At 45.3% G+C, this 15,744-nt stretch overlaps 1 protein-coding gene across 5 annotated transcripts in view; it reads left to right on the top strand.

Annotated features, from left to right (window-relative positions):
- Positions 1-15,744, top strand: part of LOC121328617 (rootletin-like) — a 38,143-nt gene that overhangs the window by 10,007 nt on the left and 12,392 nt on the right. For 3 of the 5 annotated variants that reach the window (XM_041273461.1, XM_041273462.1, XM_041273458.1), the window contains exons 4-25: positions 361-411; positions 910-984; positions 1,531-1,722; positions 1,987-2,070; positions 2,527-2,627; positions 3,064-3,229; positions 3,476-3,582; positions 4,238-4,465; positions 5,268-5,364; positions 5,870-5,974; positions 6,590-6,817; positions 7,407-7,606; positions 7,912-8,094; positions 8,354-8,498; positions 9,054-9,200; positions 9,737-9,967; positions 10,331-10,524; positions 12,173-12,300; positions 12,542-12,711; positions 13,081-13,260; positions 13,714-13,848; positions 15,534-15,677. In XM_041273461.1, the coding sequence (XP_041129395.1) occupies positions 361-411; positions 910-984; positions 1,531-1,722; positions 1,987-2,070; positions 2,527-2,627; positions 3,064-3,229; positions 3,476-3,582; positions 4,238-4,465; positions 5,268-5,364; positions 5,870-5,974; positions 6,590-6,817; positions 7,407-7,606; positions 7,912-8,094; positions 8,354-8,498; positions 9,054-9,200; positions 9,737-9,967; positions 10,331-10,524; positions 12,173-12,300; positions 12,542-12,711; positions 13,081-13,260; positions 13,714-13,848; positions 15,534-15,677 (3,291 nt within the window). The remainder of the gene's footprint in view (positions 1-360; positions 412-909; positions 985-1,530; positions 1,723-1,986; positions 2,071-2,526; positions 2,628-3,063; positions 3,230-3,475; positions 3,583-4,237; positions 4,466-5,267; positions 5,365-5,869; positions 5,975-6,589; positions 6,818-7,406; positions 7,607-7,911; positions 8,095-8,353; positions 8,499-9,053; positions 9,201-9,736; positions 9,968-10,330; positions 10,525-12,172; positions 12,301-12,541; positions 12,712-13,080; positions 13,261-13,713; positions 13,849-15,533; positions 15,678-15,744) is intronic. The other 2 variants (XM_041273459.1, XM_041273460.1) reach the window with 2 other exon arrangements.

The raw sequence follows: 15,744 nt of genomic DNA, 5'->3' as shown, positions 1-15,744 counted from the left end.
TTCCGTGGAAACTAGGCTGTGTTTACAACTGCAATACAAAAAAAAGTAGGAGAGGGGGCCACCCCCTGGGTTGCCGAAGGAACCATTTAAGTCAATTTTTAACCCTTTCAGGGAAAGCGCAATTCAAACTCTGCCAGTGAACCTTAATAAATCACCAATAAATGTAATTCTGTTCCCAGCTGGGAAGTGTGCCTCATCTCTTGGCTGGGGTTCAGTATACTGGGCTGGGAGACTCTCTCTCTGTGGCTGGGGTTCAGATCTCAGGGCTGGCAGGCTCTCTTTAGGGCTGGGGTTGAGAAGTGGCAGCAGTCATAATGAAATGGCGCTGTACCCTGAATGCTGTGTGTTGTTCTGTTGCAGTTGGAAGAGTCTTTGCGTCTGAAGGGGAAGGATGCTGTGACAAACGCAGATGTGGGTATTTAGAGTGCGAAGTGTCAGCTTTCTGTGACGGCAGCCCTTCACTGTTGTCCAGAAACTTTAACTATGAGTTAAGCTTGGTTTCTGTAGGGCTACTGGGATTTGTAATGCCAGTGCATGGGCACCACCCTGTGAAATGTACAGTGAGACTACCATGTTCTTCTGAATGTAGCAGGAAATGCATGCATTAAACACTGCAAACCCCATAGAACAAAAGAATCATTTGTATGAGGAGACTGATAGGAGCAGTATCTTGATCGCATGGTGTTCATGACCTTAACCCCAGAGTTATGAGTTTGCCCAGTTTTATGCTTGCATGTAGTAGCAGCAGCACCAGGCATACAGGGTTTCCAGACAAGATTGTGCTTCTATAGCTGCCTGTATGTAGCACCTGTCTGCATGCCCATTTCCAGCCGATGAACTTTTCTTGCTATCTCAGTTTCCTCTCCTCTGAACGCATTCTCTGCTTTTCTGTTCTGCTAAACCTGGAAGGTGGAACAGCCAATCAGCTGGCAGTGTGGAGATGTGGGTGCCGAGGGGGCGGAGCTAAGGCCACGTAGTCCTCCGGTAAGCGTATTATTCTGTTTAGGAGAGCGAGTGATTTAAGGAGTCGGCTATCATTAAAAGTGCAGTACTTCTGGGTCTTGGTTCTTGGGCAATTTTTAAATCATGTAAAGCAATGGTGCTGCCAAGAAGTATGTTCCGCTATTGCGGTTTATCTTGGGTCAAAAAAACCAAACCATCAAAATAAATTCACCAGACTTGCTTTGAGGAATGTCCTTGTTATGAGACAAGGATAATATAAAAATAGGAAACATTTCTATTTTATTTAATTGTTATGTTCTATTGTGTTATGTAAAAAAGGGCATCTTCCTGATGTCTTTTTTTGGTCATGGTGGGTCAGACAACAGACTTCGATAGAGGGCTGATAGTCCCTCAGTTAGCGGGTACCACAAAACTGCACAAAACACTGTGTGGATCTCCAACCCCAGCTTCCCTGAAGGAAGAGCAACTAAACATCTTTGGGAATATTGTGTTGAATCAGGGTCTTCCTGGCTGCCCAATTTTCTCTTGTGTCTGGTTTTAACCTAGGCGTCTCTCTGTCTCACTCAGTTGGAGCAGACCCTGCGCATGGAGACTGGCGAGCAAGACCGGGAGTCCCTGGAGAGCCGCAGCTTGACTCAGCAGAACATGGAGCTGCGGAGACGGCTGGACGAGGAGCAGGCTGCCTACAAGCGCAAGCTGCAGGCTTACCAGGAGGGGCAGCAGAGGCAGGCCCAGCTCGTACAGAAACTGCAGGCCAAGGTACTGACCAGAAGAAATCCTTCAGAATCACTGAGGATTCAAACTGGCTGCCAAAAGGATTCCTTTGTCACTTAAAATGCAATGCAGAGGGTGCCCACACATCTATGTTAAAAAAAGAACAGACATTTCAGATATAACAAATGCCCTGAATGAATCTGAAGTGCTGAAGTTCATAGTTTTTTAAATTGTCTGTCTCTTAACCTATAATCTGCAGTGGCAGGTAATCATGCTGTGTTTGACTAGACTGGGTCCTGTTGCCCTTAGGTGCTGCAGTACAAGAAGAAGTGTGGAGAGCTGGAGCAGGTTGTGCTGGACAAATCAACTGAGCTGGAGCAGCACCGCATGACTGTGAGTGGCTGTGGGGCAGGGTCTTCCCAGTGGGGGTGGAGCCTCAGGTGATATGGGCTCTTAGAGGGGAGGAGTCTCAGTGGTTTCCACTGCAACAAACCCTGTTTGATGACAGTTCTGGACACCATTCTCAATGATCACACTTCTATGATACTGTTCACCTCTGCAATCAGGTTCATTCTTGTTGGGAGAATGGAATAGCTTACTAGTTGAAGTAGTAAGTAAGTAGTTGAACACCTAAAACACTCATTGAAAAAATTAATTTGATTCTGCCCTATGGAAATAGACAAGCCTTGATGATTATCCCTTTCCAATATTTCGTCTGCATTCTCAGGCAGCTTGAGAGAGCAGACGGGACTAAAAAACAAGATAAAACATCATAGAGGCTGAGGGTCAAAGATCCAGCATTCCAAACAGCTCTGACAGCGGCGTCTCTCTCTCTCTCTCTCACTCCAGAGTCGCCTGGACCCCTCCACCGGCCGTCTTCGTCCCGAAGAGGAGGAGCATAGCAACGAGCTGGAGAATGCACTCATTCGATTGGAGGAGGAGCAGCAGAGGTAGGCGGGACTCCAGAGCATTGGTCGGGGCTGCCAAGAGCTGCTGTGATTGGCTGTGCCTGGGGATATTCAGCTACTTAGTCTAGCTTCTATTGATTAAAATGGTTGGCCACAAAAGTTTTTCCACTCTAATATGGTAGAACTATTAAAATAACTGTAGCAGGAAGATTCACTTGATTTGGTTATTGTATCAAGAACTGGGCATGGAGCTTATCCAGACTTGTATCAAGGCCAAAGACCGACCTGCAAAGAACATTAATATTTATAATACATGTTTGCATTCTGTATGCTACTTGCTTTATTCTGACGATAGTTAATGTGAGTCAAAAGTGTATACAGAATACTATTAAAATCCATGTGATGTAAATGTAGTGCTTGTGTCAGAGATTGGCTGGTACCTGTCTGTCTATGAGACTGAGTGTCTGACCGTCCGCAGGAGTGCCAGCCTCGCCCAGGTGAATGCCATGCTCCGGGAGCAGCTTGATCAGGCCAACTCAGCCAATCAGGCACTGAGCGAGGACATCCGCAAACTCACTGCTGATTGGACGAAGGCCCGCGAGGAGCTGGAGCAGAGGGAGGTTGATTGGAGGAGGGAGGAGGAGGTGGGTGGGCTTTACTGCATGAGCTATGTCTGAGATACTGCTTAAAATACAAATATTTTTTCAGGTTAGTATTGAAACCTAATAGCTGCCATTACATATTAATTGACTTTCTTAACTTCAGCTGAAAAAAAAAATAAAGCAAAAAGTTGGAACACAGTGCCTCCCTGTGGCTGTGTCTTGTAAATGCAGAGAGCTGTTAATTGCTGTTCCCCTGTTGAGTGTGTGTGTTTGTGCTTTCCTCAACAGTCCTTCCACACTTACTTCAGCAGTGAGCACAGCCGTTTGCTAGCCCTGTGGAGACAAGTGGTGGGCTTCCGGCGGCACATCTGTGAGCTCAAGAGCGCCACGGAGAGGTGAGGGGGGGGCTGGAGACCGGAGACCAGTGGGGGAGGGTTTCGTGAGCTAACCCCAGCCCACGGAACACCTAGCAACTGCCATACAACTGCTGAAGCAATTACTTGAGTTGCTCAGTTATAAAATTGGTTTTAATATTTGAAGCTTGATATTTTCACACCGCGGAAATTCTCCTACTGGTTGTTTGAAAAGTTGCCACATGGTTCTCAATATCACGACTCATTCAATTGTGATAAAACTTGGTATTGGCAATCTTCACCATGTTCATTGCATCACTGTGTCCTCTCTGTTGAAGGCTGTATTGTGGGAAAAGTTTGAGATTTTTATAAGATGCTACATCATGTGCAGGGTATCTCCTATTGCTATTCGAGATTATCTCATGCAGTTTGGATGAGGGTTCTACTTGCTACACACAACGTATTAACTTATTGTAAATCACAAATATGTAGGTTAACTTCAGAATTGAGTCTTCTGTTTTTTTGCATGGGATGACATACTCTTTGCAGGATGAGATGTACTGGAATTTTAACAGACCCTTAACTGTTTGATTCTCATGCCTGTTTTACCACAATGAAACGATACAAGGGAATTCATTGCTCCTCTGCATGCTGTGGATGCAGTTTGCCCCAGTCTGACCCCCTCCCTCTCCCGCAGGGACCTCGCGGAGGTGCGGAACGAGCTAGCCAAGGTCTCCCGCAGCGCCCACGCCTCCTGTCTCAACCTGGGTGCCAACCTGCGAGCCAGCGAGAGCTCCTCTGCCCTGGCGCTGGACAAGCAGAGCGCCCAGCGGGCACAGCTGGAGGAGCAGCTGCGTGACAAGGTGCGAGACATGCTCCAGATGCAGGCCAGATGTGACACGGAGAAAGCAGAGCTCAACGCCAGGTAAGAACCCAGCCCTGCGAAAATACACTGCAGCCGATTTACAGCAGCATTGCATGTATCCTGAGTAATACAGTACAGTAGACCAATGTTTCAGCTAGTGTCTTCACCAGTGTATCAGTGTATGGGCGTTTTGAAGTTGGGTGTATTTGAAATGATTCTACACATTATTAGTAATGAATTGCTGTGGCTGGACAATGAAGTAATGCTACTTTCTGACTGCAGTATAGGTACCATAGTTGCTATGCAGTGCCACTACAGTGCCTACAGGACATTTGCATCATTGTTTCCTGTTCATCCTTTCTGTAGTATTACAGGTCATTTTGGCAAGGAATACTTTATAACCAGTAGGAGGTCCCCGGTTCAAATCCCAGCTCTGCCACTGTGTGACCCCGAGGAAGTCACTTAACCTCCTTGTGCTCTGTCTTTTGGGTGAGACATTGTAAGTGACTCTGCAGCTGATGCATAGTTCACACACTCTAGTCTCGTATCTTGAAAGCGCTTTGTGATGGTGCTCCACTATGAAAGGCGCTATATAAAATTACAACTTTATTTTTTATTGTATTGGCTGCTGCGATAAAATAAATAAATAAAATATCAGTTATACCATATCAATAAAATATATACAAAATGAAAACCTGAATAAACGGACCAATCCAAAATGGCAAAATAATCCCCATCAAAATGACCTGCTGTACTCTGTAGTGCATATTGCAATCCTGTAATAACTGGCCCCTCTTTCTGAAAGTGTTCTTTACTCTAGATTGCTTTAACTCTGATCTTTTCTCTCTCGGTCTCTCTGCAGGATTACAGAGCTGATGGTGGAGGTGGAGAGGATGAAGACCCAGGGGGAGGAGAAGGAGAAAGCCAGCACATCTGTCACTCAAAGACTGGAAGCCTTGGTCAGTACTGGAGAGGGGAGGCTGAAGCTCAGTCCTCATGAGGTTCTCTGCTGTGCTCCCTTAGCTAGAATCAATACTACAGTATTCTATTTCATTGTGAACTCTCGTATTCTACTGCAGTAGTACAGTACTATAATCCAATACACATTTTCAATAAAATAAATTAAATCACTCCAGATTGTGGAACAATTTTTGGCAGTCACAATTGTACAAAACCCATTTTGGGGGTTATATAAGGAATAACATGTCCTGGCCAGTTGTCCTACGTGATATTTTAGGAGCAAGATGTCTGAATGGGCAACAAAGGGCCCACATTCACTCTGCTCAAAAGCAGTCCTGACTCTTTGAATTGTTACATCACCAGTGATGTCACAATCCTTCTAAAGATGCGTTTAATATTTGAAAAAAGTTATAAACTAAATGAATGTTAGACCTCAGCTATCAAACTCAGAGCCCCTATCCCTGGTGCTTCATACTCATGTAGTACCCTGCCTGTCCCCTGCAGGAGGGCAGTCTCTCCCAGGAACAGGCTGAGCGAGAGCAGGAGGAGGTGGAGGCACTGAGAGCTGAGATTGAGACACTGCAGCAGGCTCTCCGTGACATCACACAGGTGAGGAGGGGTGTGCCACACAGGGTAAGGGGGGCACTCTGTGACGTCACACAGGGTAAGGGGGGCACTCTGTGACGTCACACAGGGTAAGGGGGGCACTCTGTGACGTCACACAGGGTAAGGGGGGCACTCTGTGACGTCACACAGGGTAAGGGGGGCACTCTGTGACGTCACACAGGGTAAGGGGGGCACTCTGTGTCACACAGGGTAAGGGGGGCACTCTGTGACGCCACACAGGGTAAGGGGGGCACTCTGTGACATCCGACAAGGATCGGGGAACAGTCTGTGATGTCACACAAGGAAAGGGGGCACTTTGTGACATCACACAAGTAAAGAAATAACTCAAAAACCTAGTACAGTATATCTGTAATTTTTTTAATAAAGTGGAAATCAAGGAAAAGTTACTAGGCTAAAAAATAAGACTAAACATTTAGGTATTTTCAGTGACATCATCACAATGAGGATCTAAACTATAAGAAAAAACAGGCCTGTAGACTGTGTGTGATCTATTAATTTCTGGACCCTGGTTACTGTGACACTGGTTACTATGACACTGGTTACGCAAAGGTCATTCTGTGGGGCGTGCCAGGCTTGTGACTGTCTTCCTCTGTGCAGGCTGTGCTGGCGGACTCTGACACGGGGGTCCCTGTGCCACCCCTCGAGGGAGAGCAGGACCTGATGGGCTCTCTGGGTGGGGTCTCAGTCCTGCACAGCCCCTCCCCTCGCCGGGGGGCTTCTCCTCGCAGGTCAGCCTCCCCTCGACGTAGCTTCTCCACCAGCCTCGCTGACCCCACGCTGGGGGCCGTTCGAGCCGCCCTAACCAACAGACAGATCCACTTACAGGTGAGGATCCAAGCCCCTGCACAGGTGTGACTGGCAAGTCTTTGCAGTCCCCAGGCGAGTGACTTAACCAAAGCACTGAAGCAGTGGTTTTGAATCTGGCCACCTTATATTAATAATAAGATTGTTACTGGTCCCTTTTTATTGGGCTTAGAATCCTTGTAATTCCTGACTTGATTAAAAAAAAAAAATGTTTACATTAATTCTTTAAATGCAAATATTTCAAGTACAGCTCTATAGATAAACTCTTGCATGCTGGTAACTTTGCTGTAAGTCACATGGTCTGTTTGCAGCGAGACCATTGGCGTGAGTTTTAACACACAAAGTGATTAGGTACCAGGAAGTACCAGCAATTTATCTTTAGCATTGTCCTTGAAATATCTTCATAACCGAAATAAAATCCAAGCAAGAGTTCAACAGAAGAAAAGGGGGTCAAAGTTAATATTGCTAGTGGTGGGAGCAGTGGGATCTGCCAGTGGCCAGCAGGAGGCACTCTTTGTGACAGCTTCAGAGCTACTTAGTACATTACACTGCTTTAAGATTAACTGATTTGCACTCAGAATTGAGTGTGGCGGAACTTTTATTTATCCAGGAGCTGCGAGGGCGCTATGAGGGGGTCCAGGATCTGGTGGCATCTCTGCGACGGCAGCTGGCCGAGAGCGAGACGGAGCGGCGGGCACTCGAGCAGCGGGCACAGCAGCTGAGCGAGGAGAGAGAGGAGGCTGGGCGAGCCAAGGACGCCGCGCAGAGAGACGCTGACAGACTTCGCTCCTGCACTGAACACATTGGCAGGTAAGCCAGCCACCGCAACCAAACACACCAACACATGAGGATATAGATGGTATCCTTTCCAAGACTATTCTTTGTTTCAGAAGAATGACCATCCCTTATAAAAGTTTGGCAAACCAGGGTAAACTGTTGTAAATGCTTAGTATAACAGTGGGAAAAGCATGAAGAAACTGCTTAAGGTAAACTTTTAATAAGGGATGTCATGCCTCCTTTTTGGTTAATATTACTGTTAACTGTGCCGAGACCAATGTGACGACACACAGCTGATTTCCCAAGCTGCCCATGCTTCCTTCTTTCTTCCCTCGCAGTGAGAAAGCCAGTCTTGGGAAGGCGCTGCAGGCCCTTCAGGAGAGAGTGGAGACGCTGCAGCAGGTAGGCGAGAGGCTGCAGCTCGCCAATGCAGCGCTGCAGAGAGAGAGGGACTGCGAGAGCGAGGAGAAAGAGGGGGCTCTGAAAGAGAGGGAGCGAGCCAGGGCAGAGACTGAGAAGGGGTAAGAGAGAGTGAAGTGAAAGAGGAAGAGTGCCAGAGAGGAGGACTTGGGCAGGGGTTAGTTTTACTGTGTGAATAGTTTCTGTCTGGATTTGAAATTGAGAGAAAGGGGTGCAGGTTGTTGAGTGAGCGTTAGACAGGCAAAATGAAATGGTTCCTTTTTCATTTTGCTTGCTGACACAGCCCCCCATCCTGTACCCCTGTGGTGACCCCCCCCGTCACCCCCCCCGTCCCCTTCCGTCTCCCTGCTCCTCTCCCAGGCAGAAGCAATTGGAGCAGGCTGAGGCTCGCTGCTCGGCCCTCAGGAAGGAGCTGGCCCTGGTGAAGGAGGCTCTACAGAGACAGATGCTGGACAAGGAGGTGCTGGAGACAGAGAAGGCTGGGCTGGCTGAGGCCCTGTCCAGGGTAAGCAGAAACTCGGTGGGACCTCCATTCCAAATATGTTGAATAAGTTAATTCAGGATTAATAGGCTTGAAATATTAATTTAGTATTGAGATAGTACTGAAAAATCTTTAAGCATATTGTTAGCAAATCATTCATATTAAGGTAAAAAGAATCAGTGCAACAGCTACCAAGGTGTTTTGTTCAGAGGGAATTGAGGATGGCAGGTCTTTTAATTTAGCAGGGCATCAGAAAAGTGCTTTAATTCAGCCCCCTTCCTCTACTGTGGTAGAGAACAATGGAATTATTTTATATTTAAAAGCTAACAAGTAACTAGCAAGCCGAGAAAAACATCAAATGCATATGCAAGAGAGAAAATGCAAATATGAGGGTTGAATCATGATTTTAAGATCAGCCTGTAATGGAAAATTTCTTTATCATCCAGACCTAAAACTAGATTAGCTGAAAGGTCATCGCCAGATATTGAACTGAATTACTGAAATTACTGAATTACTGAACTGAATTACTGAAAGCTGATATTCATTTATCCACATATTGTAATGTTCCCCCCCCCCCAGGCGGAGAGCGGCGTTGCTGAGCTGACTCTGGCCTGCAACAGGCTCCGGACCGAGGAGTCGACCCTGCGGGACTCCCTGGCTAAGATGAGCTCCCTGAACGAGGGGCTGGCCCAGGACAAGATCCAGCTTAACAAGATCATCATCCAGGTACACAGTGCGGAGCGCAGAACGTCTGGGATCAGGAATCGGACGTGACAGCACAGTGGGAGTCAGTGTGCTACCGAGTTCAGATGCACGATCTGGCAAAAACAAACCGTGTTTTCATATGCATTCAATTTGAAGTGCTTAACCGCAGTCCTGCAAGCAGCTGGTGAACCTCAAGAGTGTTTGTAAATATTTTCTAATCTGTGTAATATTGGGGCCCTGATTTCCACTGTGCTGTAAAAATGTATTCAATTTAGCAAAGTTCCTTTCTGTAACTATACCTGTTTTAATATTTCAGTTTTACTCCTTTATTTTCCTATTACTTGTCCCTTAAACTGTGAATAGCTAACTTTTGTTCTGACTGAACATATTCAACACAACTTAAGTGGAAAATCGTACCCTGTGTGTCCTATTGATGATGTTGGTACCTGCAAGTGTGGAGCTGTAAAGCTTTGCGCTGTGCTGTGCTGAAAGAGCAGGAGAGTCCAGAGAGAGCTGGATATACTCTCATTCCTTCTCCTGTCTCTTATGTTTACCAGCTAGAGGACGAGAAGGGCTCTCTAATAGGCCAGAAGAGGGAGGTGGAGCAGGAGAAGGCCTCGATCCGAGATGAGCTTGTCCGATTGGAGCAGGAGAAGCTTGACCTGGACTCCGCCCGCCACGGCCTGGACCAGTCGCTGCAGGACGTGGAGCAGAGCCAGGAGGTGCTGGAGGAGAGGCTGCGGGCACTGCAGGGGCAGCGGGCTGAGCTACAGGAACAGCTGGCACAGGTACTGAGCAGGCAGGGTGTAGGGTGTAATGTAAACCTATACTGGCTCCAGAATGGAAAACGCCTTTCCTAGAATTCTGTTCCAACACCTAGTGCATGTACAATTTAAACCCACTTCTGTTTGTGTGCCATTCATTTGAAAAAATTATGCAATGGGGTAATTCCAGCTCTAGTGAACCAACGGTGGTAACAAACTCTAATGCCCTTCTCTGTGTTTTAGAAAAGTCCTTGCAACATGCTTTACAGTGATTTAAAAATAAAACAAAAAAAAAAAACACTGACAGTACTTCTGTCTTCGTTGCTGTGTGGATCTGTGTCCTGGCTGGGTGTAGTGTGGTGTGACGTGCTGGCTGTGTGTCCCCAGGTCTCGCGCCAGCGCTCCTCCCTCCTGGAGGATCTGTCCCAGGCTCGGCGGGAGGTGGAGCGCCAGGGGGAGGGGCTGGTTCGAGCGGCCCGAGAGAAAGAGGAGCTGACCAGAGAAAAGGCCAGCCTGGTGGTGCAGTTGACCGCATCCGAGCGGGAGAACCGCGGCCTGGCCGAAGAGGTGGCCGCATTCAGGTACTGACCAGCAGCAAATCTATGCAGTGAATCGGTGACAACGATTTCAAAACTAAGCACTGTAATAAAATATTTGGCCATTTACAAAAAAGTGTGTGTTAACTTGAGGCAGAGATGGTGTGTAAACATGGCAACAAAAAAGCTTGCACACGAACACAAACTGGCTTTGGAGGCTGCTGAAGAAAATCTTGTTTCAGCTTTTTAGTGGAACAGTAATACTATCAACCCATTGCTTTTTCTTGTTTTCTTTTATTGAACATGGTTAAACTGGGCAGTTTGTTTTACGTGAGCATGTAAAAAGTGAAACTGAACTCCTGAACCCACAGTCTTTGCAAACAGTCAGTCTGCAACTGAATCCATTCTGTCCTCCTAAGAGTTGAATGGACTGTTTTTAGACCCATAATGGAACGTGCATTGATCAGTTTCCACCTGTACCGTTCAGTTGGTAACAGCATGTGTAAATGACACATGCCAGACGTCCGTTGATTTAATAGGGGAGTCTAGAGTCAAGTCTAGTCTTGCAGGATCGATTATGTTTGCTGTATTTAGTCTGCTAGTCCTATTAAAATGTACTAAAGAACAGTGTTCCAAATGATATAGATTCCTCCACAGGCATTGTAAATCACAAAGAACAAAGGTGTCATGATTTCTATTGCTTTTATTAGTTTTTCGTTTGTATCCATGCTACAGTATTGGTTGTGGTTTCTAGGCTACTCGGGACGCTTACAGGCTTGTGAATAGACATGGTGGCCAAAGCAAAACTAGACACAATCTTTAAATGGCCACTTTGTGCCTCTAGCTATCTCAGCACCTGAGACCACGTCTAGATCTATATCCATCAGTATTAACGCGTGTGATTTCAGCAGCAGACTGAGAGGCAGGATATGGGTATCCCAGTAACTATTTGGAACGGGACGCAACATCCTCTTTGATTAATTTGAAGAATTGACCCTTTTTGTTATGGAATCTTCTGTTTAAATTGTACAGCTTGGGGAGTGACGGGACAGCCGCAAAAGCAAAACCCACTGCAGAGAGAGTAAAACATCGCTGTTATTAGATGCTTTCCATGTTTGGGTTTTGATTGCAGTAAGTCCACCTACGCTTTGTCATTGTGACACTGCAGTCATGCCACTCCTCCCCAGACTGCAATATCACCTGCTGCATGTATTGCAGTGTATCAGGCTGGGTTTGAGATCCTCTCTGCAGTTTTGTGTTTGTTGCATTCTGTGTGGTTCCTTAGCAACTCGCGATGCAAACAGGCTTGTGAATGGAAACACGGAGCGCCTGGGTGTGCAAATGACCTGGTCCAGCTAACCACTTGTTGCTGCCAAAAAGCATGTTGGTTTTAAATATGTGATTTGATCTTTATGGGTTTTGACCCTAAGTCAGTGTTTATAACTGTAATCTGCATACTGATCTGTATTAGTTGCTGTATGAATTGATTGGCATGCTGGATATTGATCTGTATTGGCTTCTATATGAATTGATTAGCACGCTGGATACTGATCTGTATTGGTTGCTATATTAATGATTGGTACGCTGCACACTGCTCAGTATTGGTATTGCTGGTATGATGCTATATTAACTGTGGCACACTGGATGGGGATCAGTATTAAGTGCTAGGTGTGTCGCCCCCCACCCTGCCCAGGTCTGAGAGGGAGGCTCTGGAGACCAGCCTCTTCGAGGTGCAGCAGCAGCTGGTTCAGCGGGAGTCCCGGAGGGAGCAGCTGGAGGCAGAGCACCAGGCCTTGCTGCGGGCCAAGGAGGCCCTGCAAGGTACAGGGAGCTTAATAGGGACTGGGTTCAATTTCGAAAACATTTTACTTTAGGATTGAACATGGACTTGTGTAGGGGAGACCTGTGTATTACAGATGTATTTCATTTGAAGACCTGATGTTAATTTAGGTCAACTAGAGCTAATCAAGGTCTATGAAACCAGGGTTTATACATTTAGACTCTGAACTAATAATTTGGGTTGATGGTGTAAATAAGCAGATTGACCCCCCCCCTCCCCCAGCTGAGTTGAAGCGAGTGCAGGCAGAGGCTGAGGTCGGACTGGTCAAGCTGGAGCGAGACAAGGAGTTGCTGGTGCAGAAGCAGAGCCAGATCGAGCAGGAGGCCCAGGTCACACTGCGATCAGCTCTGACCGCTCAGCAAGAGGAGACTGACCGCCTCACCCACGACAAGGTGAGGGCCACTCGCAAGAACTGCTGCTTGGAAATTAGTTTCATTATTTAAGTTAGTTTTAGACAAATAGTAAATGGTTTTCATTGAGAAAAAAAAAAAAAACATAGCTTTATATGGGAGAAAAAATTGCATCTTTCTATGAGGTCATCACGCAAGAAAGGTAATGCGATCTCCTAGCCTCATATGAAGTTATCATGCATTTGCATCTTCCGTATGTCCCCATACTAAGATTAGAAGACTTTATTTTCATCCGACCCCATGCGAGGCCACCGTGCATGAGAGTTAATTGATCTTTGGGTGAAATCAGCCAGCTGCAGAGTGAGGTTGAGGTGCACCTGTTTTGAATTGTGCTGTGTATGTGTGTTTCAGGAGGCTCTGAGGCTCATACTGGAGGCACAGCGGGACGAGATTCTGCACACCCTGACTCGAGAGCGTGAGGAGATGGTGTCTCGCTACGAGGCTGAGAAAGAGGAGCTCAACAAGGAGATCACAGAACTGCAGCAAGAGAGGGACCAGAGCCTGCTGATAGCGGAGAGTGAGAAGCAACAGGTACAGGAGAGAGAGGGGGTCCCACAGCCCTGCAATCAGACCTGTGCTCAATTAGAATCACAATTACACAGAATTGTTTGCTGAATTACAATTACATACTCTTGTTTAATTACAATTGTGCTGCAGTAATTACAATTACCCTAAAAGTAACATCAACAACTAGACACATTAACATGTTTACTGCTTGGTTATTGAGAATAAATAGAGGAATCACAGGTACAAATACAGAAACATACTTTAACTTTTTTCTTTTTACCCCAAACAAATGGGGTCACAAAGTGGTTGAAAATACAACAATGATATGACAAATCGATGCAATTGAACTGTAATCGATCAATTATATGGTATAATTACAATTACCCAGGTGTGCCTGGGTTCAATTACATAGTAATTGCAATTAATTACAAAATAAACGAATGGGATGCGAGTACAGCACTTGTCTGTCTGTCCCAGGCCCTGTCCCTGAAGGAGTCAGAGAAGACAGTCCTCTCGGAGAAACTGACCAGCCTCCAGCACGAGCTGGGTGCCACCAACATGGAACTGGAGAGGGTCCGACGGGAAGCACAGAGCAGGCAGGAACAGGAGCGGGTGAGGGCAGCAACTTTCACTGCCTTAAGTTAAAGGGATCCTTCATACCACCAGCCTGCTCCCAATGCCCCTTACCTGTTTAACATCTTATTAGTGGGGCTGTATTTTTTTCACTTTAAAAAATGACGTATTTAATGACTTATTTAGAGACTTTAAACATATTTAAAGTATTTTAAAAAAAATTTTAAAAAGCGTTGTCACATTCTAATTGAATTATTTTCTGTAGCGTTATTATACAATGAATATTTAAATGATATGAAAAACAGTAAATACTAAATTCTATTATATTTAGTTTATGTCCACCTTTTAAAATAAAATCATAAATGAATGTCAAAATAATAAGGCGCTTCAGAAATGGGAATTTTCATTGGGAACTATATTGCACGACAATGGGTAAATATCACAAAAAATCTGATTAACGTGTGAAAAAACTACAGCCTTGCTTATTAGATGTGCTCTGTATTATGTTGTTTCTGCTTGGATTAGTTGTAGGCTTGCTACTGTTTTGATTTTTTTTTTTTTTGCCAAATCGATGATTAATATCAACGTTTATTTTTTAAAGAATTCACCATTTTTTTTTCTTTATTTTTCAATTCAAGCAAGGAATAGGTGAAAATCAACCTTTATGCTTTTTGTTATGCCATTGAGAAACGTGTCTAAGCGAAACCCCTTTATCATAGTCAACATGCAACAAAACCATGGTTACCAGCATTCTAATTGAAATAAAGTTTGGTCACAGCGGAGCGTTACCTTGTAAAGAAAGATCCTACACAAATTTAAAAAAGTAAACCATAGAAAACACAGCATATAAAAGTGTATTACACAGACTTTTAGAGCATAAATTTACAAGTAGAAATAATATGCATTGAATAAAACATTTAGATAGTTGAACAGAACTAACTAGCACTTTATTATTCTGAGTCTGAGCTCCCCCCTCTCCTGCTTCAGCACAGCTAGACTCAGTCATTGGAAAGTAAGGCAGACAGGCCTGCTTTGTCCTGCCGCGGAGACTTCAGCTGTCAGCCAGGGTATTGTGCGCAATATTCATTAAGTGTTTTCCTCTTGCGCCCCACTTTCAAATCAAACTAGTAACTGTCACTGTATACCTATAGCAAAAGCTTATATACACCTTTAACCAGCTAATTTCAAAGCAGGCAGTTTAAATGACAGGCACTGTAGCTGGCAAATGAAAGTGCACAGTCTATGTAGGCCTTGATGATTGACAGTCATTTAAACGAATGAGCTGCTTTAGTCAACAAGATCTGTCAGAACTGTGAAATGACAGTGAAACTACAGTACTAACAGAGATGACTGACGGCGACCCCTAGCTATTCAGAGCGGAACGGAGATGGGGCAGACAGTAAGTATATAAACTACACAAACTAGACATGATTTCTAAATGATTATTTTTGGTAAGAAAATATATAAAAAATAGCGAGTGGTTTTACTGACGTTTTATCCTATATAAATTTATTTGTCAAACTCATATTTTTTGTGAACGTTTAACGTTTAACAAGCTTTACCGGTTTTTAATATCAAAGTAGCAAGCCTATTTATTTGTCATGCTTATGCTTAACTAATCCAGCAAACAGTTGCCTCTGGAAAAAAAAGCCCAGCTGAGTAGAGGTGCTCCTATGCAGCTGCACCCTGACTCAGTGTGTTGTGTATTTGTTTGCGTGTGACAGAACACTGTGAGAATGCTGACGACTGAACTGAGGGAGTTCCGAACCCAGTTTGAGGACGCGGTGACAGCTCACGAGAGGGAAGTGAAGAGCCTGCATGAGCAGAACAAGGATGTGGGGAGGCAGAGGGAGAAGGTGCTCAGAGAGGTGAGGACTGGGGGAGGAAACAGTTGATTTGACTCTGGATGCTTGTTCGTGTTTTGATGGCTGTTCT

The sequence above is a fragment of the Polyodon spathula genome, chromosome 16, assembly GCF_017654505.1.
Source record: "Polyodon spathula isolate WHYD16114869_AA chromosome 16, ASM1765450v1, whole genome shotgun sequence".
Classification (NCBI taxonomy): Eukaryota; Metazoa; Chordata; class Actinopteri; order Acipenseriformes; family Polyodontidae; genus Polyodon; species Polyodon spathula.
The sequence above is the reverse complement of the archived record's forward strand: the minus strand, read 5'-3'. Positions and strand labels throughout refer to the sequence as shown.